This window comes from Blennius ocellaris (assembly GCF_963422515.1).
Source record: "Blennius ocellaris genome assembly, chromosome: 15".
In the NCBI taxonomy this organism is placed as follows: Eukaryota; Metazoa; Chordata; class Actinopteri; order Blenniiformes; family Blenniidae; genus Blennius; species Blennius ocellaris.
Genome location: NC_137664.1, coordinates 7,825,863 through 7,853,321, shown reverse-complemented (window position 1 = coordinate 7,853,321; position 27,459 = coordinate 7,825,863). Strand labels below are relative to the sequence as shown.

Genomic DNA, 27,459 nt, shown 5'->3' with positions numbered 1-27,459 from the left:
TGTGGCCAAAAGAAGACGAGAAAGCAAGGAAAAAGAGGAGTAGAGTGATGGACTCCCTCCCTCCCAAGAGGTCGATGACATCAATAAGAAGCTAATAATCCTGCCTCAAGCTACCTCAGATGGGCTTGCCAGAGCGATTCACTGCAGTCTACCCCTTTTCCTCCTCCTCATACATCTCACTCTCCACATCCCCAGAAGACCACGGGTGGGTAGAGGGAGAGAGAAGGATGGATGGTGAGGTGTTTGGAAGAGAGGGAAAAGAGACATTTTGCTCTCCCTCACGTTTAAGCATTGATGAGGCCCACAAGGGGCCGTCTGCTATTGATTGTGCCTTCTTTTCTTTGGGACTGTGGTGCTTGTTATGGGAAGCACGTACAGGATGCTCTGTTGTGCATGTGTTATCATGAGAGCGTATATATGAAATAAATATATGCATCTATACACATATGTAATTTCAGGAGGTAATGTAATTAAAGCTTGATAAGGGAGGGCATGAAACGAATCCGGTGCCTGCATACGAACGCAGACATGTCTGTCGGGTGTGAGTCACCTGCACACACCTCTCAGCTTGCACACGCACACGGTACACGTGCGCCAGATGTTGGGTGGAAAGACAATGTCGAGATGAGGGTTTAAACAGAGCAAAATGTGGTCAACTAAATGTCAAGAGGAGACAGAGCCCCCTTCAAAATTAGCTTAAGGAGAAGAACTCTGATATGATTAACTTTCACTGAGAAAACATCCAAAGACTTCTCATACAGGATGAATCATAAACACAGCATGCGGCCATTAAGCTGATATTACATTCGGTTGTGTTCTCACACACACACACACACACACACACACACACTGCACACTGCACACTGCACACATGTACACAACGACTTCCCCACAAGAGAAAACTATGATGTCATCTTTTTTATGCCCTCTGTACAGTGCTCATTTCCAGTGGCCAAAGTTAACATACTAATGCCACCTAGAGGTGTATCGCTACTACTGCATCGATTTTCAGAGGACAGCACAGTTTGAAGAAATGATTACGCCACCACTACAAATAATATGACCAGATACAAGCAAAATAAACGGTATCGTGAATGAGTCTTGCAGAAAACAGGGGGGTGCAAAAGTTATCACACAGCTTATGGGATACTAGTCATTTACAGGAGTTATAGAATAATGTGTAAAAATCCCTAAATCCACAAATACATCTGTAAATGGCACTTTACATAGTTTCCAATTCATAAAATAAATTGAAAAGAATGATACACACACACATGCACGCACGCACGCACACACACACACACAATATATAAGACAATATATATGTCACAAAAAAACTGAAAATCAACAATCATTTAACTTGAATTCTCCAGAGAATAATGTATGACATCTCTCTTGATTTATCTTTCACTTTGCCATGCTTAGTTTTATAGCTACAGAGGTTGTCTCTCTTCCTTTACACACACATCTGCATGCATATCCACAATCAAACACAAACTCTGCTATGTTTTCACCTAAAAATTTGAAATGGATTTCTTGTGAGTACTCCCCCCCCCGCCCCATCTGTGTCTGTGTGTGTGTGTGTGTGTGTGTATGTGAGTGTGTGTAAACAGTAGTAAAAGTGTGTGTGTCATCACAACAGTAGGAAACATGTGATAACACCCACACATCCCCTAATTGCTCCCTCACCTCTTTGGTGACGTTGTCTTGGACCAGGCTGTAAAGGGGCACGACGCGGCTGACTTCCAGCAAAACGGGGATGGGGGAAGGCTGTTCTCCGGTCCTGCCGTTACCGTTGCGGCCTCTGCCCGTCACTGCCCCCATCATGGCCTGGTGATGACACAGGTGGCAACCAGCTGGACAACTGCCCTTTTCCTCACAGCGGATCTCCACGCCGTTCACCATGTCATCAGACAACAGCTGGCTTTTCTGCAGTGCCGACAGGTAGCTGATGAAGGGAACAGACTTCAACTCACGCCGCCCTCCTGCGCCAACTCCCTGGTCTGTTGCCTCTGAAAGGGTAGGCAGGAGAGACAGGGATGGTATGCGGATAAGAAAGAGTGGAGATAAAAATATACAACTACCAACCACAAGGACTTTTGTTAATTGGGGGGTTTCGGTTAAAATATCAGAACTGTTTCAATTTTACATGTAAAGATACAATCACCTTTGTTTCTTAAGTCTCTCAGACCTATTTTGGTACAAACATTAATCCTAATTTGGAGTGGGAAATAAGATTCACAGTCACTGTGTTGCACTGACAGTCAGCATCTGGATCTAGCTGCAAAATAAAAAGAAACTAATCCCTTACTGCCATCAGCTTCCATAGACAAAAGGTGAATGTGAGGAGGATGGAGTGAGGAGGGAGGGCGTACTCTTCTCCTGAGTATCAATTATCACTGTTTGATGTTCTCACTGGAGTTTGTTGAATTTTTTATTTTTTTTCCATTTCCTCTCTAAGTGAGAAAATAACACATCGCCAGAAAAACAGAAGCAGTGGAGGAGTGGAAACGGGAGAAATTGCTACTTGGATGTTGAGTGTTTGACTTGGAGGACACATCAGGCCACATGTTACAGCTGAGCAGCGCAGCCATCTGTGTTGTTGCGACAGATGTGCTTTTGTGTTCATTTATAATAACAGAAGGAGTAAATGTGAGTTTTACAAAAAAGCGATGATGGATCTCTCTGAGTAGCTTAAGTATACATCAAAAGCTGGCTTTTATGAAAAACAATTTACAAATAATTGCAATGCAGTTTGACTCATTGCATTCAAATAATGCAGCAAACAAACAATTAAAAAAAAACACACACACACACACACACACACACACACACACACACACACACACACACACACACACACACACACACACACACACACACACACACACACACACACACACACACACACACACACACACACACACACACACACACAGAGGATCAATAAGAGTACAAGTGCACACAGTTTTAGGATGGAAATCAGACAGCAGAAATACTCCCCAGCATCAATTCAAGGTGAACTATTTCAGACCAATTAAAGTTGTTTTTTTCCACATTGTTTATTTTCACAAGACCATTTCAATGACAGTAAAATGAAGCACTCAAAGAATTCTCAAGATGAAGGACAAATACACTGAACATACCGTGGCAAAATACTGGTGACTGTTTACATTACTATTATGAGAATTATTACATGTGGAAACATTTCATGGATTATGTCTATTGGAAAAAGTCTTTAACTTATGAAAAACATTAATAAAACACATGCATACGTATAAACAAATCCTGTCTCCCTCTTATAACTGTGTCACTCTCAAGTCCTCTACCAGAGGCCCAGGAGTTTGAGGGTTCTGCGCAGTATCTTTGCTATTCCTAGGACTGAGTCTTCAGATGTTGTTCCTGGGAGCTCCTGCAGTCACTCTACTAGTTTGGGGGTCACAACCCCGAGTGCTCCTACTACTACAGGGACCAAATCAGCTTTAACCCTCCGCAACTGTTCCAACTCTTCTTTCAACCCTTGTTAGACCCGGTCTCTATGGCACTTGTGCTTGGTACCCGTTCTTGTGCTGCCATGATTAGTGCCTCTGTGTTTGTCATTTTGCGGCCTGGTGATGTCCAACCCTTCGTTCTAGGAGGTCTTCCACATAGATTTTGCTCTGCGGTCAGTTCCACTAGTCATTGGACATCTGTGTTGTGTGACGCCTCTCTTTCCCAGAGGTCTTTCCAATATTTTTCCATCTTTGCTCTTAGTGGGTCCGACCTGCTTGTTATTTCCCTGCCATTGAGAGGACACCTTAGCTGGTTGAGTGGAGAAGATCCTGTTTATTCTCCTGGCTTCAACCTCTGCTTAGTTTTTTCAAGTGGCTCAGGGAATAACTTGTTGTATTTTCTAGGTACCCCTTTATCCACCAGGTTCCCTTTATGTGTCTCTGCCAGCTGGCTCACTTCTCTCCGTGATGTCTTTATCTTAGCCTCTAACCCTCTTTTCCACGAAGGATACCATTCCTTACGTACTGCATCTGTCTCGTATCCAAGCTCCTTTAGGACAGCTGTTGCTCTACTCAGCTTGTTGGTTTCAGTGATGGTTGCTGTCAGCATTGAATTTAGAACAGGTATTCACATACTCTCGCAGAAATAACTCTTTTTTCAATTGTGGCAAACAGTCGATTATTCTATATAGTATAGCTCTAATTCAAATATACAATGGCATTTTGTCTGTTAACACTCACACTGTTGAAATTAAAGGGAGAACATACCATAACAATAACAGAAAAAGACATTATGAAACATCAAAAATAAATAAGTAAATTTTTTTTTTTAAAGTACATTTTTGTAAGATAATATTGTAGGTAACCTCATTTGACCTTATATATGTGTCATGGGTCACTGAAACTTCTACATTGTCACAAGGAAACAAAACAAAACAAAACAAAAAAAAGAATAAAAAAACAAAAACAAAAAAAAAACCAACACTCCTCAAACACTAAGGACATGACCCATTGTCCTCAGAGGGAATTGTGATCTTTTGTGTAAATTTGTGGAAGGAGGAGAAGTCGGTCTATTTACGTATCTTTGTGACACGCTCCCTGTGTGTGTCTGTACAGCGCCAGTCGGCAGTTGAAAGGGTGGGTGGTAACCTCATGTGTAACAGTATGTAAACAGTCTCAAGGGGTGGCCCATGAGCCAAATTACATTCAGTCCTTGAGGCAACACAGACACAGAAAAGAGCTGTTGTCACCCAGCTCACCCAATACATTCATCAAGCTGCAGTCAGAGAGAGATTGCTCCACTCTCAAGCACTTTTACTCATTCCATCTGAAATTACAGCTGCTTTACATCAATGCAAACAACTGCATTTCATTAAGAAACTGGCACCATTAGGTATTTTGCAGAACGTAAAACAAAGCGAACGTAATGTTTGTGGCACAGTCGTCCAATTTTAAAAATGTTTTGTTCTCAACTTCTATTTTTTACTTTTGAAACCTTTTAAGTGTTTGTACTTCCAATCTGTTTGAAGATAATTTAGCAAAGGCTGGCCAATTTATTTTCCTCATAGGATTAACAGAGTTGATCTACGTTTTATGCAATGTGCATTTCTGCAGGAATTTCAGCACGAGTGACAACCTTTGCAGACACAAAGCGACATTAAACTGCACCACATATACTTTTTTGTATGTAAAAGAGCGATCCATCACTTTGCCTCTGTCTCCATTTTGACGGCTTCTTCCTATGGTGAATGAATACAATACTTATGCAACACTGGTTAGTAAACATGAGTACCGAAAAGATGAATGGGGTGAACTCAGCAGCCATTGATCTTGCACTGTATTGTTAATTAAAATGTGTTTGTAGAGAAGCAGAATGATTATTCATAAGGGAGACATTTGCTATAGCCAGGGTTAACAGCAAAAGTTAACATTCCAAGACAGATGCAGTTGCTTATAATCACTATGTACAGTTATGTCATTGCTTGATATAAATATCTGTGATGAATCCACCTAAACAGGCCTTTGGTAAATCGAGGTCAGCATATTTGTTTTTTACATATTCAAATTTTCAATTCACAAATGCAGCAATATACAAATGGGTAAAGTGAGCTGTGGGAAAATGTGGAGACGCTGCATAAACAACTTGAGCTTATGCTGACATCTGGTGGTTGTTCTCGAGATATTCTAGCCTTTATTAAAACTTAAGACAATGATTCGATTTTTCTTTAAACGCAGGTATAATATTTAGGGAACTCAATATTATGTGACACTTGCTGTTGTAATTAATCAAATTGTGGGAGTGACCATAATTGAGAAGGTTAAAAAGAAACAGATCAGAGAGGGACGCTTGAGGGGCCAGGTTGAGGTGGTTTGGACATATGCTGAAGAGACATACTGGATATATTGGTTACAGGGTGTTGAAGATGGAGCAGCCAGGAGGAGAAGATAAATACATTAGAGAAGATTCATGTATATGGTTTACAAATACATAGTTGGTCATGTAACACTAGTTGAGGCAGTGGTTAAGGGGAAATTAATGCAGAACAAACCGGAGGGACTTATGAGGGTTGCAGCAGAAACACATTATTCATTGTTTTACAAATAAACCTGTACCATGCATTAAAAATGTAGAATAGTCTTAGAATATTGGTTTTGGTTGCTGAAAAGTATTTATTTTTCCATTTATTTCTTCTATTCGTATGAATATCTTTTCGAGTACTTTTTCACAAAGCAGTATGTCTATGTATACAACTGACCAAAATACAATGAAATAATTCAAACAGCATCAGGACCCCGAATGAGCAGCAAGGATGGACGATATCCCAAACGCGCATGCGCACAAAAGGCACCATATGGCGTCGTGGCGTGGTGCGTATTACGTCACAGGCCGGCGCTGCGTACGTAAAGACGTCACCACTGCAGTCTTTCACGAGCAGCTGCAGCAACAGAGAGACAGCACGCCCATCCAAACCTCAACACAAACAACCAGCAAACACCCAAGAAAAGGTAATGTTATGAAGCGGGAAGGAGGGCGGGGGCGGAAAAAACACGTCGACGAGCCGAATATCATAATCTTAAATGCTCGTCCTTCAGATATCAGCCTCCGTCATGTTGTTTAGGAGCACTAGTGTCGGGTTGTGTGTAAAAGGTTAGCAGCAGTTGCAGCAGCCTTGTGGAGAGGCCTCGGGTTTTATTTTTAAAACAACTGGATTTCGCCGTCGACTGTGGATATGACAATCAATAAATGCGCCCGATAGTGTGGTTATATAATACCGTATGTCGATTGCCATTAGCGTTGACACACGATCATATGTCAGTTAGCACTCGAGGCTCGTCAATTAGCTTAACTTCCATTGACAGCACCGCTTTTTCCCTCCCTCTTTGCAAACTAGAGAGCGACGTGTGACAACTGCTTGCATAAACTGATGTTTATTAGACGTGATTGTCGACGTTGAGCAGCCTCTGTTCTTGTTAATGCGATGACTGAACACATGCACATGAACAACATACCAATTAAGATATTAGAATTAAGATTGTTGCTGTTCTATTTGCAGGTCTTCACCTTGCAAATGTTGGTCTCCTGTCTTGTTTTACAGCCTGCAATTCTGTATCTTTTCATAATCTTTTTAATATCTTATCATGGACAAATGATATTTTTCTCTTAGGGAAAGGAGCACTATGGCGGCAGCAGCATCCCCACTTGACCCAGACCTGATGAGGGAGGTTCTTGAATGCCCCATCTGCTTGGAGACCTACAACCAGGACCAGATGAGGCCCAAGCTTCTGCAGTGTGGTCACACAGTGTGCCGACAGTGTCTGGAGAAGCTGCTGGCTAACACCATTAACGGTGTACGCTGCCCTTTCTGTAGCAAAGTCTCCCGCATGAGTAGCATCTCTCAGCTGGCCGATAATCTCACTGTGTTGAAGATCCTGGACTGCACCATATCCTGCAGTGCTGCTGCCGCTGCCTTGATGTGCAAGTCCTGCTGCAACCGCCTCCCGAGACAGTACTGTTATGACTGTGTCACAGTTCTCTGCGAGTTGTGCAAAGGTGAGGGTCACCTGCAGGAAGGCCATTCAGTCCAGCCTATCAGGGTCGCCGCAGAGCAGCGTCGTAAAGAACTCGGTGGCAAGCTGGATGCTCTCCGTGACATTATAGGAGAGATTCAGAAGAAAAAGACAGCAATTGAAAGCATCACCAAATCTTTGAGACTGAAGTACCGAGCCGCTCAGCAGGATTACACTACCGCCGAGCTTCGTCTTCAGGAGGAGCTCAGTCGATCTAGAAGGCTGTTTACATCTTCCATGGCTGAAGTGGAAAAGCTCAATGCTCAGGTCGTGGAGGAGCAGACCTATCTTCTGAATATTGCAGAGGTTAAAGTGGTGTCTCGCTGTGATTATCTGACGATGCGAGTGAGGCAGAGTGACATAGCCTTGTTGAAGGACGACGGCGGAGACAGTGATGACGAGGAGCTGGATTTGAGAAGCAGCTTGCCCACCATGTTTCAACTGCAGGAGCCAGGGCTGGTCAGAACAGAGCACACCAAACGTTTAGAAGTCGGCCAGTTGACCACAAACACTTACACGGTCAATACAGATGATGAGGAAAACGGGTTGGAGATTGCACTTGAGGGTGATGTGGAAAATGTCGCCGGGGCAGTAGGTGGTGCAATGGCAGCTCCGTTGGATCTTTACCGAGATATTGACATGGTTGCAGCAGTAGAGGAGACGGTTTGTGGCTCCCCAGGCAGCTTTAAATCCAAGTCCCTGGATGCAGGAGGGGGATCACCGGGAGCATCAGGAGCAAGTTCAGGGCTCCCCGTGTGCCAGTTTGTGAAGAAGATGGGCTGTAAAGGAACTCTGCCTGGCATGTTCAATCTACCTGTCAGCATCTGTGTGACACCACAAGGTGAGGTACTGGTCGCTGATCGGGGTAACAACCGAATCCAGATTTTTAATCGCAAAGGTTTCCAGCGCGAAATTCGAAGGAACGCCAGCAGCATCGACAACTTTGTGCTGAGTTTTCTTGGAGCCGACCTGCCTAACCTCATCCCGTTGTCCATTGCCGTCACCCCTCAAGGCCTGATTGGTGTAACAGACAATTATGACAACTCCGTTAAAGTCTACACTATGGACGGACATTGCGTGGCCTGCCACAAAAACCAGCTGATTAAACCTTGGGGCATTGCTGCAATGCCATCGGGCCAGTTTGTGGTGTCTGACGTGGAAGGCGGTAAGCTGTGGTGCCTCGCAGTCGACCGGAATGTAGGTGTGGTCAGCTACAATAGACTCTGCTCTGCTGTGCGGCCCAAGTTTGTGACGTGCGATGCAGCAGGCACAGTGTACTTCACCCAGGGATTGGCATTAAACTTTGAGAAACGCCACAACGAGCCCCACCTGGAGGGGGGCTTCTCCATCGGGTCAGTGGGTACCGACGGACAGCTTGGTAAACAGCTCAGCCACTTCTTCTCAGACACAGAGGACTTCCGCTGTATCACTGGCATGTGTGTGGATGCCAACGGGGACTTGCTGGTCACAGACAGTGGCAGGAAAGAAATCCTCCAGTTTCCCAAAGAAGGCGGATTCAATATCCTCATCCAGGAAGGTCTGACCTGCCCGGTTGGAGTGACTACTACCCAGAAAGGACAGCTACTTGTGCTGGATTGTTGGGACCATTGTGTTAAAGTCTACACATACATTCAGAGGAGACATTCTTCCACTTCCTAGAAGACACATCTTAACAGTGTTATTCCCCTCGAGCTTGACAGCTTTTAAAAGGTGAAAATCAGTAACACTGTGTTCTTTTGAAAAGGGATAGATATGCTATTATTTGTCACTTTAGTTTGGCAGCAGCCCAGACAATTCTCACTCCAGCTTCCATTGAGTAATTAAATTTGTTCTTTTAACAGTTTAAAACATATTGGATATCATTTCAAGACATAATGTGGTTATTTAAATGGGTCACAACAGTGAAACAGACTTTTTCTTGAGGGGGATTAAAGGCGCTGGCGAGTTATCACGTTAAGAAGCCACTGATGTCAAAGCTACTGAGGCACAAGGTGCAGACGATATTCCTCCTCCCATCATCGGCTGATTTAGCCACCATTAACTTGACTGTTTGAGATGATGCATGGCTTTCATAGATTTGGCACAGCTTAGCAGCAGGAAAGAGAAGAGCTGAAAACAAACATGTGGAGCAAAGGATATTGAGGCTTCTGGCCTGTAAAGCACTTTATTACTGACACGTCACTGTTTCCTACTTTTAGGTTTGAGTAGCACAGACAAATTGTTGCTGAATGCAGCTGGCAGCTTTAAAGTTTACTGTGCAGTTAGTTAAAACGGTTAGCAAGTACCCAGCATTCGCTGAATTGCACCCAGTAATAGTCAGGGAACAACAATAGCAGCATGTTGAAGAAACTTAAAGGGAGGTAAACTTCAAAACATGAAGTGAAGGCTATTTGGGGCAATGGCCATTCACTAAAAATATATGGTTATATATTTATTCCTTACATTTTCAGGAACATATTTTATGTGTGGTATTCAAGTTTTTTCCTGAGCTTATTTATCTGAAGGAGTGTTACTGCATTATATTTTTCCTGAGCCATTTATATTTTTAATACAACCTGGCAAGCCTGAATTTTTGCCACAATGTGAGCAAACTGCTGTCTATTTATTTTCAGCTTCCATGGCATTTATCAAGCAAAGATCACTCAAATCTACTGTCTGATCGCCAAACGGCATTCTTTTCATGTGTGTTCCATTTAATCTTTTCAAGAAACATTATAGCCACAGCGTTGCACTACAGCTTCATAGTATGGGGCAGGAGAAAGTAACATCTGCTTCTGCTCATCTGGTCTGGATCAGATTCCAGCTGTTTAGCTCAGTCAGAGGTTTCACCTCAATTTCAGCCCTCACCTGTTTGCTTTTTGGTTAACCTCCAGCGCCAAGATCGGTGTGAAGCAATTTTATTTAGAATGACGACACATAAGAGCCCACATTTTCAGTCCTGCCTCATAGACAGAACCACTTCTACTATGAGCAGAAATGCTTTAAAATCCCACATGATCTATGTTGTTTGCAAGGTCTTTGATAGTTTAAGGGTCTGTTAGTTTTATACCAGAGGGGCTTAAAGTCAGCTACACATTACACTCTTCAGTAAATGGCTTGGAAGTGTTTTGTCGGCATGGCTGACATAAAATAGCTGGAGCAGCAAACAGGCTAAAAGCAGATGTCTATAATCGGAAAAGTGTTTATGATCTTTACAAATCTGACATTTAATTCAGACGGCGTGCACCATGGCATTGTTTTTCTCACTCCTGCCTTCTGGTTGCGCAGTGCTGGGCAGGCATCGCAGCTGGCAGGAGGGTTTAAAATGGCACTGTTGGGATAATGATGTACGAATCGCCTGGAATTTTCCCCCAAAACTGACTTTGTTACACTGGATTGTTTCAGCATTGCTTTGTCTTTCTCAGGTGTTCATTCAACACGAGATAATTTACAATCCCGTTTCTCGAGTTCATCGTTCTGGTGATGAAAACAGCCATGATGCTGATGTAAAACTATAGGCATACGTATAAATATATATATATTTTTTTTTTGTATAAGTTGCTAAATTTGGAGGTTAATTGAAGCAAGTTTAAGATTGAAAACACTTTCTTTTTTTTTCTTTTTTTAAGTATTTAGTGGCCTAAATATAGGGACTCAAGTTAATCATTGGACTCCCTCTATCAATAATCTATATAACATACTCCTGTGCCCATGAAGTCATAAATATTTAAGCTTATCTTCCAGTCCAGGTTTGCTCATTAGAGCAGATTGTACTGACTCAGCCTTAAAAATTAATCTCACAAAGCTGACCTTAACCCTGCACCTGGAGCCCTGATAAACAGCAACATTCAAATATACATATCTTGAGAATCCAAATGTATCATAAACAATAATCTGTGTTTTTTGTTTTAATATTACTACATGAGCAGCAGAGATTAGGGGGAAATAAAAAAAAAAAATAGAGTTCCAAGTATCGAGTTGAGTCCGTCACAGTCATATCCTCGTGCTTTTATGTTTTAGGTGATGTATTCGTTCCATTGTTGGCTCATGCTGCACAATATATCTCGGCGTTCGATTCCACACTGTCTCAGCTGCATGTCATCCCCTCCATCCAAATTAATTTTCGTCTTTAGTGCTACACTTATTTCAAGTGATCACTAGAAGTAGTTGTTGCTAGAGAATATTCAAGATTTCAAGTGACAGAAAAAAAGCATAAAATGCTAGAAAAATCAAGTGTCCTTGTGTAAGTGTGGTGAGCATCCGTGTCACATCCTCTCTGAACATGTTTAACTGTATTTCATTGAAAGTAAGTCATTTCACTGCATAGAGTTATTAATTGAAACTACTGGTTTGTAAAATCTCGTTATGTTCATGAACCAAACTTGTCCCTCGGAGGTTGTGAATTTTCCAATGTGTCGATCACCTTACAGACATCTCTGTGTAGTCAGATACATGTTTGTATTGTTCATTATCTGAGTGCAATAAACATTTATGAAACCAAGAACTTGACAATCAAACCTTAGTATTTTTTCTCTTTTTTTTTTCTTTTGCCTAATCAGATTAGAATTGTTTCTTGTCACTGTAAAAACATATTTTGATTAACGATGGAGACCGTTTTAAAATTAACATTAAATTGATGCCACAACATAAGTCTTGAGTATTTCTGAGTGCTGCAGGTTGGTGAAGTTAACACAATGGCCTTACAGCAAGAACATCGCCAGTTTGAGTTGAAGCGTCAGTGTTTTTTCCTGCATGTCCTGCAGGTGTTTCCATCTCAGGTTCAAAATCATGCATTTAAGGGTAAGTGGTGCAGTATACAGGATTTGCATGTTTTTTGTTGTTGTTTTGTTTTTAAACCCAATGGCATAACTTTCAGTGTGACTCAAACTTTGAGTCATAGTTCCACTAATTTAACCTCTATGCCACAGCAGCTGACCTGTACGGACCTGTCCAGTTCATCAATCAGTAGCAGTGAACAACAAGAAGAGCAAACACAGAAGAAAGTCCAGGAAAACAAACAGTTTGAGTCAGTCTTTGCTATAGTACATTAAATAATTGTCTCAATGTTTTAGAATAAATCAGGTTTGGGAATGGCTGAATTTGGTCAAGAAGCTATTATACTTAATTTTATTGAAGTCAGGAAATGGTCAGCAGATCTTACTAATCCATTTTAGCAGTGGAGGAAAGAAACGACAAGCTTCAATAATGTGATTAAGTGCAATTTTGGATGTGAAAAGATGTGCATTCTGGTTAATTTATCCATCCTCAAGACCAATTTTACCCTGAACGGGTCACCGGTGCATTTTCCACAGCGTTAACACAGAGAACAGCCATCACATACAAAACTCCTTCACCTATTAATCAAAATTATTATAGATTTCTATTAATTGGGGGCGAAAGCCGATACTCAAACAAAAAGGCCCACGCCAGGAATCGAACCTTCTACCTGTGAGGCAACCACTTCACCATCACTCAGTTTTGTTCGTCATTCTTTTTTGTGAGCTGTTAGTTTCACTTAATTTACAGATTCCGACTATTAGCTCAAGATATACCAAAACTAAGTGTGTATTTTCACTTGAGGCAGCCGAGTTTTATGAGACAAAGTAATCCTCATTAGTTTTACTTTATTTGAAAAAAGGTCAATTTATATGATTTATAGTTTTACTTTTGGTACTTTCTCTTGGGGGGGGGTTAGCGGGTTGGCTGTATTGAAATGCATAACTTTATCCGTAAAAAAAAATGATTTCAACACAATGTACTGTGGTACATTTAATTACAAAAAAAGATCAGAGTAGCTCCTCCACCCCTGGGCTTTAGTCAAGATGAATGCTAATCATCTTGTCTAGGACTCGGCTGAAATGAAATCTTATCCCTCTGTGGCACACTGTGTCCCTGCCATACAAAATGCTGGCATTGGCAACACACTAGTCATAGCCTATTTTTTACCGGGGCTTTGGCCTTTTTGACTTCTTTGACCTAAAATCCTTTAATTATTTATGTCCCCCCATTTTTGTCCCACAGTGTGAGCAAACATGCATCTAGAAGCCATTCAATTGACTTGGGTCAATTGAAAATCACTGTTTTGGATTACAAATAAACAGGGAGAGAAAAACAAAAGCAAAAAAAACCCAAAACAAACAACAGCATTTAAATAGAACAGTGCTGCAAGATGCTTTTTGGATGCTGTTAAGTCACAGTGATATTTAATTCAGTCCATGCAGCTTATGCTGGGTATTAACCAGAGGGTGAATTGAAGGAGGATGGAGTCTTTAAATATAACCCAGTTTAGTTTAGCTTGTTCAAAATGTATATGCCTTTCCTGCTAAATGTTGCTGTAATTCTCCTGTCTATTAGCTTGCTCTGTGATACAGCATTATTATAGATGCCTGACATCTCTCCTGCACATGTTCCAAATGTTAAAAACATGTCAAATAAATCTAAATTTAAAAAGATAAATGTTTCATGTTCATGTAAGTTTCCCTCTGCCTCGCTTGTTGTCTTTTTGTACACTCACCTTTCTGGTACTGCAGCCAGAGCTGCTGCTGTGCCTTCTTGCTGGGAAAGTAAATGCTGCAGCTGAGCTCAGAGCCATACAGTGCTTCAGACACGTAATGGCTACCGTACTGCTGGAGAAAAGTCAGTAGCTCCTCACGTGTGCTGTCCGCTGACAATGTCTTCAGAACCTTGGAAAACCCTTACAGGCCAAAAATAAAATCGGAGAACAGTTATTTTGTGCCCAAAAGTGTGAAAAAACTATGAAAACATGGCTTGTTTATATCAGACAATCGTCATAGTGTGCATATATATATATATTTATTTTATTTTTTTTTTTTTTCTCTGTTAAAATATGCTTGGTAAAAAGTGGGAGTTTAAAAAAAAAGGTTTAATATTCAGCTCCTGGTCTTATGCCGAGTTCTGCAAAACAACAGCATGGGGGCCTCTGAAAAAAGAGGAGCATGCTGGATGTGATCGGAGGACACCCGACTGAGTCAAACATCAGCTGTGCACAAGGAACGGTGGCTTGGCGATCACACCAGGGTGATACGAAGCCGGCTGCAGGTGCTGGATGTTGTTGTCAGCAAGCCAGTCAAGGGCTTTGAAATGCTGCATTTGAAATAGTTTGGGTGGCAGCAAGGAGATCTGTGTGAGGAATAAGCTGAAGAATCTGGAGACTGCTTCTAAAATGTGCTCTGTTACAGTCATTCAGAATATACAGTATATCCATGTGTTTTTATCATCAACATTTTTTTGAAAATGACATTCCTCACGTCACTCCAACAAGATTTCTTTTCTGCGGAGCTTTTTTGGAAATGGATGTCTCAGATTCAGATTAATAGCAGTCATTTAGTGACACAATCACGAGTAGCGTTATTAATCAACTGACCTGTGGACAATGTGATGGAGCTGAGTTTGACCTTGTACAGGTTACTGCGCACTCGCCACTGTTGCACCATGGGGTAGCCCACCGCCTCACTGAACTCAGCATCTCCTAAGAAAGACAGAAAAGTGGGAACAAGCAGACAATAGTGGAGAAAAGATCAGAGACCACTTTGAAACATAGCATAAAATGCAGATCCAAAGAGAGACACTGGCATTTTAAAACAATTATTAGACTGAAATCACATCTGTTTATCCCTTGATGTGTACAGTTTATTGCACATCCATTGTTATCTATTATCGCTGTAACTTCTTCATTTATTATCACGGCCCATATCCCAGCTGCTTCTGGATCAATGGTGATATATAGTGCAGCTTGAACTCCAATTGGATTGCTGACATTAGTAGTGGGAGCAATCTCGCCTTTCTCTGCAATTCAATTACCAAACTTTCACACCAGTTTAGAACTAAAGCCAGGAAAGTAGAGAGCAAGGGGGAATAAAAAAAACAAAAAAAAAACTACTGCTCAGAAGAACCTTGATCCTGTGTCTTTGGAAAAGCATTTTACACCTCAGACATTTACTCACAGTGAAAAGGGGCTATTTGTATTTTCTGTGTGTGTGTGTGTGTGTGTGTGTGTGTGTGCGTGCGTGCGTGCGTGAGTGTGTGTGTGTGTGTGTGTGTGTGTGTGTGTGTGTGTGTGTGTGTGGAGGTCAGATAAGATCAAATGCCAATTTAACAAATGGAAAGATTAGGGATGCGAGGTGAAGGTGCCCATTTTAAGCCAAATGTCCAAGTGACAAAACAAGCAATGCATCTGCAACAACATTTTTTTTTACATTTACAGATTTTTGTATTAAATGCAAAACTTTTCCACTGAAGTTATGTTCTTCCGCACTGATGGTGAAAGGAACTCAGGCTGCAGAACATCAGGATGGTGTTCAATTTTTTGAAGATCTAACAAGAGTGACATTTCCCTACGAGCTTCAAAAGATATTAATACATTGATTATGAGTGGATCATGGTAAGCTGGTTGATCTATTGCCAGTTCAAAGATATTCCTCACCTGTGAGAAGCTGCAAGTTGGGGAGGGGCTCTGAGAGGACTCCTCGACACTGTTCCTCCACTGGCAGGGGGATGACCATCAGACCATCGGCCAGTTGAGGAAAGTCCTTGATGAAGTTGTTGTCCCTGCGGAAGGAATGGCGGAAGAAAGAATGCTCAATGGTTGTGTTTCCTTGATCATTCAATAATTTCATTTCCTGTTATCATAGAAATCTCTTTCTTGTATGAATCACAGAATTGCAGAATCTCTTGGTAGCTGTGTAAACAGAAGAAAATAAATATCATGGGTACAAAGCCAGATGTGTATGTATTTGTGGGTATGATGCTTGGCAGTCCATTAAAGAAAACAGTTGTGTCCCTCAGCATGAGGGCAAAACAGAGAGCTGCAGGAAAAGATAAGAACGGACCCTTTGGAACCGGCCTTTCTCTCTGCTGGAGATGATAACTACATGAAAGAATGGTAATGAGAAAAGGAACAGTGAGTTATAGATGGGAAGAGTAGCATACAAGGACAGACAGACTGCACATTGAGAGACATACCCAAGAGCTCCCATAAAAGCATGCAGATGATATGTTCGAACAGCAACATCAATGGCAAACATGTTTGTCCATCTTATTCTATTTTTCTTTCAATTTGCACCTTCCGTGATATATCTCAGTGAATAAATCACTTCCAAACTGAAAAACAGCATCCCCGGGAGATGCAGAGCATATGTTGAACTCTATTTTTGCTCAGTAGATATACAGTTCTGGTTGAAGTGGAGGAGCTGCAGTTCATTTTCTGTCAAAAAAAAAAAAAAAGATGGGTTGTCTTGCCACAGTCTGCAGGCATGGCAAGTAGCAGCAACCTATTTCCCATAATCCACTTTTATGGGACCAAGTCTCACAGAACAAGCCTCTGTGCAATGGAGGCCAAGGAAGCAAGGAAGTAGGTGGTGGGTGGGCAAGTCTGTGTGTGTGTGTGTGTGTGTATGTGTGTGTACTTGATATTAATTTTTCATCCTTTTCTTTGCCTGTTCTCCGTTTGTTTCCTCTAACCACAAAAGGCTGCTAGACGCAATCTCAGCCTTATGGTTACAACAGTGTGGTGGAAGGATCGACTCAAGGGCAGAGGATGAGAGGAAAGACGGAGAGGAGAGGTGCTGTAAAAAGATTACCGTGGCTTATGTTCGCAGAAAACATATTGATTGCCAAACTGAATCAGCCGGCTTCACGCTGCAGCTCAGAGAACCTTTAGAGGCGTGTGCACCAAGACGATATGTCGCTTTATGGATTTTTAAGCCCAGTTGTGAACTGTCCTTGACACTATGCAAAGACTTCTTTTTTTTTCTTCCGCCACCTTGGCCATTTACATAAAGGCACTGGAAGACATACAGTGTGAGCGTGTGCATATTTCTTCATGATTTTCTGGAGAAAATTGAGTCGATTTGGAAAATAAATGGCACCGAAACCACCAAGTCTTTTCAGCACCCAAGTGAATAAAAAGTCATTAGCGTCCTTAACTGAAACCATCTCTTTTTTTTCTGTTTTGGCCTTGAAGAGAAAACATAAAGGAGATGCCACATCAATCTACAAGTAGAGACAATGACATTTCCACTCTCCACAAAGGTCAAGTGGTAAGACAGTAAATTCAGAAAAAATCCCATTATGTCAAACTTGAAAATTTCCACTGTACTTGGTTTTGGTGCAAGACCTCTTCATTGGACTTTTTCTTGTTTGTGTGTGTGTGTCTAGCGGGATGAAAATGTTACAGGAACAGACATTTATCTAAAATACTGCAACTCAAACAAATCACTGTGGTAAGAATGAGCAAAGCCAACTCATCCTTGAACAAATGTCCTCTCTGTTGTACAAAAATGGAATCATTAAGTTGTCCAAATCATGTCTTAGAGTGAAAACAATACAATATTTTTAAATGACAACTATAAAGTTTGGACTTTCATGCTGTACGTTAACTGTGCAAAAACATCAACTGCTTGACTTTGATTACTTATAGGCAACATTCAGAAAAAAAGATCCTGGACACGCTTCATGAATACAACATAATGTTTTCATGACTAAATCTCTTTTCATTATGACATTAAAGCTAATACAATAGTTGGCGTATAAATCTGATAATGAGCAATTTCCACGTACTCGCTGAAGTGTCATGAAGTGACACAGCTTACTGACGAACTGGAATAGATCTGTCAGTTATATTATTAAAGCTTGCCGTCATAGTTACTATTACAACTAATTGAAATAATCATTGAGGAATATGTGAAGTTCATTTCGGGGCAAATCTGTTGGTGGATAGAAAACACATTGGCTTATAGCAATAAACAAAATTATATTTAAGAAATTAGATAAGGTTTGTGGACCATCTGAGGGGTTTTATTACCTATAAAAATGGCAAAGAAAATTGAAAATAGAAATGTATACACCTGCAAAAAAAATGAGCCACACAATGTCCCACATGTCTCAAAGCCAACCAAATCGTGTTTGGAACCGTTGCTTTTATGACTGGAGTGTTGGGGGGCGGGGGGGTACAGTTTTTTAAAGGTTGCTTAGGTTACTTGCATCTTTATTTTCTTCAATGAAAATAACTGTCTTAATACATTTTCCCGTCCCATAATTATTCATACTATAGACTAGTATGTATGTATAATTGATCAATATAGTGACAGCTCACATCTATTTAGAGTTCACAATGACTTAGTTAGTTTAAATTACTGTGTACAAACTCCAGTCCAAGCCAAAGCTTTTGACCTTAATGGGATGGAACAATTATACATTTATGATATTAAAGGCACTTGGGTCTCTTCTCAAATGACCTGACAAAATACCACCTGTGATATAGTATTGATACTCAGCACAATTTCCAATTCTTTGTATGTATTCGCCGACTATACTGGTTGACACATTGTCTGCCACGTTTAATAATAAGCAGTTATGCATATTTTTTAATATCATTATTTGTCTGACCCGATCTGGTTCTAACAACAAAACAACATATGAGGGTAGATGTCTGGAAACTCTTTGCCAACTCATGTTTCATTCAGGACCCATGTGTGTTCATTAAGGGCAGTGGACACTGGGTCTGCCCCCTCAGACAAACAGTCCTCCCTTCCCACAAGGCCCGAGTCTTCAAGTGGAAAACTACTCACAATTTGGAATGAGAAACACCAAAACACTAGCTCCAAATTATAACTGTGGGAATAAATACAAATATTTCAGAGCAGTTCATGCATATACCGTGGATGAAAACTGTTATCGCTCCTCTTGCCTTCTCTGTATACTATTTCAATTCAAACACTACACGGTGAAGATGCATCTGATTATTAAGGCACGCTGAACCTCGAGTCTCATAGGCAAATAGCATTCTTTTATATCCCACAGCCAGGTGTCAACGTCTGTATTTCTCCCAAGATAAAGCGTAACAATTGTTTGCTGTTTGCTCAGCCAAGTCCTCGGGGGTAAACCTCTCTGGTTTCCTCTCTGCTTGCCATGTCCCTTCCATCTCTTATCTACACCTGCTCTCTCCTCCCAAAACACAGGTATTCGGTTCCAACACAAAGATGAGCGCTATCTACAAGTCAATTTAGAAAAACGTTTCAGTGCCTCCCCATGACCCTCTAAAGGATAAATGGTAATGCTAATGGACAGGAGGATGTTTTTCCCTCGCTTTTTCTTGCTTTGTGTTTGATTGTACGTTTGAGTTCACAGGGACTAACACCGTCTACAAGTGTTTGTGTGACTGGGAACAAGCGTGATTGTGCACATCTTTTGAGTATTTATCTGGGCTTGTGACTGTGTAACAGATATTGAGTTGGTACTTATCTAAACATTGTTCAAGGTAATTGGTTCTTGTGCCATTCGGAGTGAACGTCCATGTAGAGACCGGAGCTCCCACGTCGCAACACTGATCAGACACATTAAACCATATTCACTACATCTTAGCAGCACTGCCATTCCACAACAATTCATTATCCCGGACCCAAGACTCGTCTCAGCAACAATGGAGGCTAATGGTTCCTCTCCGTTGTGACTTCATTTGGGAAGTCATGTTTCTAACGGGGCCACTTTTTGTTTCAGTCACGTTTTCTTTCACGCTGTCAGTAATTGTGACTCATCTTCCAAACATCAGGAACAAAAACAACAAGATTGAACACTTGTTGCTAAATACATCAGAGAGATGAAACCTCATTGTAGTCCTACACTTTGGGCTCTAAATGACATGCTTAGGCAGACACAAATCTAGTTCTTTTGGGGGGGGGGGGGGTTGAAAACATGAATAATACCCAGTCTCATACAATGGACTCCATACTTGAGTGAACCTGGCTAGAATGAAGAAACCAAACTGCTTCAGCAAATTGTAAATCATACACAATGCTAACACCCCCCCCCCCCCCCCCCCCCCCCCACACACACACACACACACACACACTCCTTTTCATTTAGAAACAGCCTTTGTGTACTGATGCAAGCACTAACAAAGACGGACAAATTCCCAGTGGAAATGAGTATTGAATATACACACAAACCCTCAGTGCCAAGCCTACAAAGGCTATATTGTGATTAGGAGACTCTCTGTTCTGGATCAGCCAGGTAATTGAGCACGTTTAACCTTTTCAGGTTCAAGGCTGGACACCGGAGCAACTCTGTAAAATGTACAGCCGTTTAAAGCGTGCAATTCACATGGTGATGTCATGTTTGTTTTCTTCACCAAATCAAATCCTTAGATTGAACTCCATTTTCATGTTTGGCTGCACAGTGGAACAGTTGTTAAAGCATTTTGTACTTTGGCTTCCCTCCACAATTCAGAGACGTGCTTCAGTTAAGCGGTAAACAGGCGGTAGAGTAAGTTGTTGTGCAATCAAAATTTCAGTGGTTCAATCCCCCGTCTTGCCCCGTCTGTGTGTAAAAGGTGCTTGACCAACATACTGAAACCCATGTTTCTTTCAATAGCAGTACACAGGTGAAAAGCGCCATCACATCTGTGCTAAAAAAGTGTGTGTGTGTGTGTGTGTGTGTGTGTGTGTGTGTGTGTGTATATAAACAAAACAAAACACACACACATCTTAGCTGAAAAGACATCCCCACCAAGTTTGCATTTATGTTTGCAGTATTTATTTGTTTTCGGTCGGACTTTTTAACAAAAGTGAAGTTCTCTTTAAAGTCGCTGGAGAACAGCTCAACTCCCATTTACATCCACTTCTCCATATGAATCTGTGCTGTTTTATTCCCCTGCATGTAAAAGAGAAGCTGGCTTTAACTAAACTTATACCTGCTGCTTGACAACATTCCTGTGAATAAATAGGCTCACACTTGGTTTTCTGATGTGTGTGTGTTTATCAAAGATCGAGCTAAGTTTACACAATTGTGCCAGATGCTGAGATGAAGTGCTCACTCTAACACTAGAATAGAGGAGTCATCACACTGTGTGTCTGTCTGGAGGGATCAAAAAGGCTGAACTCTGTGCTGTAATAATCAATACATAACTAACTGTGTAGGAGGAGGAAAAAAAGCAGACAATCATGAAGTTTACCACTAGAGGCTGCTCTGTCTCTGTGTCAAAGGAACACCTAATGGTGTCAATCCATGAACACAATGTTTATGCTTCTTCGTGGTGCATATCATGTGTAAAATGCAGAAGAATTTACTGTGACGTGGGAACTAATGTAAAATAAGTGTGGCACATGCTCCCACAACAATTATGTTAAGAGTCAACAGCTTCACCTTTTAAAAAAAAAATTAAGTTACACAGTATTAACACCAACAGAAGCTCAGGTGATCTGTATATTCATAAGCCTGTTTGACAGGAAAGACGGATTCAAGCGGCCAGTCAGGCACAAAGCTGGAGCTCAGGAGGACGGAGGATTTGTCGTTACAAAGTGATTGCATCTCTGACCGAGGTGGAAATATTACATTCTCCACTCCGACGCTGCAAGACACAAAAGTCAAGCCCGGACCGAGGAGTCAGGACAGGGATGTGCCCTTTGTAGCACTGCCAGCTAACAACAGTGTTTTGAACTCAGCCGCTGGGTGCCAGCACAGTGCAGATATGATGGCGGGGGGGGGGGTCGGTCATGTTGGGGACTTTGTGCAAGCTGGAGATGATAAGGCGAAGCTGAAAGGGTGTCAAGGCGGACACAAGAAGGCCATGAGGGGGAAAGAAAATACTTTTGTCTGACATAGAGGAGGAGAAAATGTGACACAAATGTATGCTTTTCTTTTTTTTTTGGTTCAGCAATGCCATCTGCAGTAGTTACAGGAGTAGGCTGCACTTGACCAGGTCTTATCTATGCTTTTTTTGTTGACATTTCCTGGAAGTAAAAGACAACAAGCAATAAAAGATGCAGTAGGGGAGACAAAAAAAAAAGGAGTATTTTTATACTCTATAGTGGAGTGATTCGTTTCTACAAGAAATAAGTGACACATCTTAAGGTACAGTATGATGCTGCTGCAGACGGATAATACATGCCACAGTCCTGTGATGTAAATTCATCAGAAGTCTCTGAGTCGTCTCCAATTACAATGGGAAAAAAAACAGCCAACTGAAAAAAAAGGATATCCAGCATGACACAACATGCTTCTAATTTCTATGGCTGCCATGCTGTTTGGATGCATCCCTAAATTGCATAATTACCCAAGTTGTGAAAAAAAGAAGCGTACAACAAAACACAGTGCAAACAAAGTAACGCACATCTTGTTCAAAAACTGTTGTCTCTACCAGAAAATATACACAATGTGACAATATGCAAAAAAAAAAAGGGTCCCTGTGCATAAAAACTGAAAACAGCATTGTGAGTGTTCATTGAGGTTTCAAAAGTTATTGTTATTCAGCACTGTGCAAAGGCCAACTGGTAGTGTGGAATACAGAGCCTGTACAACAATGTCAAATACCTCAAAATGCCTTTGGAATTTCTAAACAATTGAAAGGGTGAGGTCACATGAAACTCAATGCAGATATGTTATAGTTGATCAACCCGGGTCTTTCCAAAAACAGTCCACAACTATTAATGACAACCGCCATGTATGGTTTGCATCCCTTTCCCTCATACAAGGAAGAAAAAGCAAGGTTCACATTTAAGACATTTATAGCTGGATGACAGGAAGGTAGATTGAATTACGACATCATATAACACCTAAATTAAACATTTAATGTGTCCTCTCATGCGATCAATCAATCCAACTGGCTCTCTTCCTGTCATTTCACTGCTATTGCTTTGAAAATGTTGCCACACTTGCCCTTGAGAGCCATCTACCAATTTGTTGAACTGCACGTTCAAAGATTTATGAGAGCTGGGTGTGTGGCCAATCCGACTGCACGTAATATGCTTAACCGCTGTAATATCTGTTATTTGAATAAACACTCGGCGCGAGCAGGGCCAGTCAGATGAGTCATAACAGAGATAAAGCACCCAGTGTCATCCAGGGCACAGGGCCCCGGATGAGGAATTAAAGAGTTATTAAAGGGCAGCATCCAAAGAGAGGAGGCTAATTCGCAGTGCAATAAAACAATCAGAGATGTTTACCTTGAGAGTTGTGTTACAATCTCTTATTACAGTTGCAGCCACAGCCCGGTTGATAAATGATTCCACTGAGAGGAGGGGATCTGGTGACTTGTCATGGCCAATATTGATTAGACTTGGGAGTTGACGCTGTGAATGAAACAGCCTCTAATGCAGAGGATGCTGCCGGAGTTCGTTTCAGTAAACACGGGGCGAGTGCGCGCACATATTCATATGTGAGCGCCACTGCATGTGTATTACATATATACGGGCACACGTTCGGTAAGATGATAGCAATTCCTGTGGTATATGATGCCTCTCGGTGTTTTTGTCCCTCTCTCTATTCTTTGGCCACACACACTAACACACAAATAAATAAACCTCGCCGTCATTCCCTCGAGTCGTGTATACAATTGAAATACAATGTGAGCATGCATAGGCTTTTTTTTTTTTTTTGTACCTTGATATCTCTGTTGGCCTGCCTTAGGAAATTGTGAAAATGAACTCTGGTGGCCAGAAGCATTACCATAGAGATGAAGCTTGGTAATGCAGAGTGAGGGGGCCGTGCAGGCCAGCCAGCAGTGGAACTGATAATAGCCATAGCTTTCCTGCTTTTTTTTTTAGTATTCCACTTGCACTTTCTCACAGCTACAAACCTGTTCCATTTGTATCCACCCATCCTAACAAACTTCTGTCCCTGTCGATCTCACTTTCCTCCTCCTCCCCTTTCCACCCTTATTCACTTAGATAAACATGACACAGTTTTTCCAAGAAGGCTTAACCGGCGGTTAAAAAGTCTGTTGCAGGCAGAGCAGCAGTACTCATTTGAGGATAGGACAAATGAATGATTTGACAATAAAGGCACAGAGCAGTTCGAGGGATTTCTTTCTTTACAAAAAAAAAAAAAAGACAATCTAAAAGTCTTCTTGATAAAAACAAATAAAAAAAGCTGACTAGCACTTGGAATTTAATGTTGCTGGAACAGCATTGTGAACTGAGACAACAATAACAGAGCTCAATAAAACGAGCATGGTAGTCTAAAACTGAATCTCAGAAGACCCTGCACACACATTTATTTCAGGAGGTAAGTTAAGTAAGTGTGTGAATGTGCAGCTCACCAAACAATCTGTGTGAACTCAAATGCAACCGCAAATACCAAGATCCTTTGTCTTCTCAAAGAGAGCCCACATCTATCAAGGCCTAATCCTCTGTGTCACCCATATATGAAAATAACACAAAGAAATAATCTTCAGTCCCATCATTTTGCACACGATCAACAGTCATTGGCCAAGACAGCAAAGCTGTTTCTGAGTTGTTTCTTTCTTCTTTTTAAAAAAAAATCTTGTGGCATGATTACAAGGTAATATCAGTGACATCAATGCTGTGGTAAATGTCATGTTATTTGGTATTCTGTCTGTCATTGTAGCATGGTTAAATGCCAAATAGCTCTTTTTTTGCAGTCACCATGTTGAAAGGGAGGCTCAGGAAATCACATCACAGGAGTAGTAATTAAGCGCTTTATAGTATGGCCTTGCGGAAGTGAGAGTGGGCGAATGCTAAGAGAGGCGAATTTCATATAGTTGAATAAAACTGAAAAATGGCTTGGAACTGGCATCTATTTATGAATTGATATTTATGAATAATTTATGTTGGATAAATTTACAGCACAAGGCAACAATCTGAGAAAAGCAGGGCAGAGTGAGCGGAAGAGAAGGATGGGGCGGGTGGGGGGTGGTGAAGAGTTAAGACGGATAGTCATCCAGAGGGGATACGAAATTACTGCTGCTGCCACCCCACAGTTTGGTGCTGCAGTGGGGGTTCATTAATCAATACTAAAAACATCTAGGCACTAATTCCAGATTTAGCCTTGGTCCACAAATTACTCCATGCAGTTTTTTTTGTCAGTGAAAGGCAGTTTTGAAGAGCTGGTATTGTTAGCTGCAGCCTTTGAGGCAACCTCATTGTATCTGTAGGTGTTGCAGAGAGTGTGATGCTTTTCGCTGTACAATCTCATTTTTCACTCTCCAGTTTACTATTGATTCACATGCAAACCTGTGGCGAGAGCATCATCAACTACGTCAGTTAAATATACACAATTATTGTCCTTGCTTCGCTATGTGTTTTATGCAGCATATATTTGCATACATTCTCATATAGGTTTAAAAAAAAAAAATTAGGTTACATTGTAAAGGAGGCTTCTTAGGTTGATCAATTAAAACACACAAAAGAAAGTGAATAACGAATACAGTAATATATGAATGGTAAATTGAATTCACTTAGATATAGAATATTTTCACTGACTTAGAGAAAGCACCCAAAGCACTTTTTAACATTAAAAAAAGTGAACTACATATACAAATAACGACAATATGCCACTTAATTATATTACTTAAATGGTTAACACTGTGTTTTTCCTTGTGGCTGGTTTACCAGAGGCTATTCACGTTCACATTATGTTTTGTTTTTTTCCCTCCTAATGCACCGAGGCGGTGAAGTCACCTGCTGAATGTGACGGCTCGAGACATGGTTACCAGGGTTACCAGCCAACATGATTGGACTCATTTGGCAATGGCAGAGTTCTTCCTATTAAAATGTCTCTGGCTTTCTGTGCTGCGAGATGATTTTACACAGTCCGGACAATCTAAAGTTAATCCTGTTTTCATGCTTTTATTCCATTCCGTTGACAACAAAACTTGCTGCAGTAATCCACTTGTAACTGAATATTTCTATGAAATAATCAATGCTGTAACAAGCGTCACAGGTTTTTTTTTTTAGCTTTTAGCTTTTAGCAAGTATCTCTATAGAAAGCAGGAGTTATCGTTATCTCTAGCATTGTTTTTTGCTATTCCTTCTCATCGTCCTTATCAAATCAATGAGATTCATTTTATAAAAGGTATGTAACAACATTTGTTTTGACCTTTATTAGTGCAATAAAGGCAATAACATAATAAATGGCCGATAGTGTAAAAACATATTTGATCAATTATTGGGATTTTTTTTACGTGATTGAAGCAGCATTACATAAATCCTTAAAAAAACAAAAACAAAAAACAGCAAATAATCTAATAATACATCTATAATGCTTCATCTCTTTGGGGAGAAAAACGTCTTTTGCTGATAGAAAATAAGAATAATGGATCTGATAGTCATCATATTCATTAATTGAGAATACATCCTCTCATAATAGTTGTAAAAAAACCAACCAAAATGCATGTTGTTATATAGACGTTATTAGTCAGAATTGCCAAATTGCCTATGTTACTGGACATTATCAAATTATTAGTTGCCATAAAGTGCTATAAAATGTTTTGCAGGACTGTTAAAATCAACACCAGTGACTTTCATAGTTAACAATATAGATGACAATTATACATAAAAAAAAAATCCTGTTCAGAGGGCTGGGCTGGGTTTTGGATTTCCTTTTCCTTCCTTTCCTTCTCCAATGATGATGTGTGTGAGGTGTCATTTTAATAATTTCAAGAGCAAATGTAATTATAGTGAAGTGATGGACACTACTCATGTATTTGTTTCATGATACTTTAGAATATTTATTTTTATTAGATTAACTTCGGAGTAAACATATACTCTAACAATTATAATACAATGTGACTTCCTTTTCTGTTCTGAATACATGCTGTGTGGGTTGGATGGAGTCTGTTCTGTTGGTTGATGAAACAGAGGTTGAACTACTTTGGAACAGTTCACTTCCTCTTCCTCTCCATTTTCTCAACAGAGACATTACTGTAAGTGACAATGACTGAAATCCAAGTCAACATAGACAATGTCCAATAAGTTTAATGTGTCCGGGCATGCATCCAGCAGTCACTGTGCGGTCAAATTTCCATGCCACAACAGATTCAGACTCGCGCAGATTGCAGTTTGGGAAACGTTACACTAAAGCTCGCCTGCTGAGTTGAAATAGAAACGGTTTTTAAAACAGAAAAGAGCCTTACTCAACTCATGTGGTTTCCTGAAAATGTATTGAT

At 40.8% G+C, this 27,459-nt stretch overlaps 2 protein-coding genes across 2 annotated transcripts in view; one reads left to right on the top strand and one right to left on the bottom strand.

Moving 5' to 3' along the window:
- astn2 (astrotactin 2) overlaps window positions 1-27,459 on the bottom strand; it is a gene marked incomplete at both ends in the record, with an annotated part of 271,954 nt that overhangs the window by 39,938 nt on the left and 204,557 nt on the right. The window contains 4 exons of the mRNA XM_080510130.1: window positions 1,690-2,012; window positions 14,053-14,232; window positions 14,923-15,027; window positions 15,982-16,106. Of these exons, the coding sequence (XP_080366256.1) occupies window positions 1,690-2,012; window positions 14,053-14,232; window positions 14,923-15,027; window positions 15,982-16,106 (733 nt within the window). The remainder of the gene's footprint in view (window positions 1-1,689; window positions 2,013-14,052; window positions 14,233-14,922; window positions 15,028-15,981; window positions 16,107-27,459) is intronic.
- On the top strand, window positions 6,443-11,875 carry trim32 (tripartite motif containing 32). Its single transcript, XM_080510131.1, has 2 exons — window positions 6,443-6,497; window positions 7,157-11,875. Exon 2 carries the CDS (start codon window positions 7,170-7,172, stop codon window positions 9,216-9,218), a length of 2,049 nt encoding a protein of 682 aa, XP_080366257.1. The 5' UTR covers window positions 6,443-6,497; window positions 7,157-7,169; the 3' UTR covers window positions 9,219-11,875.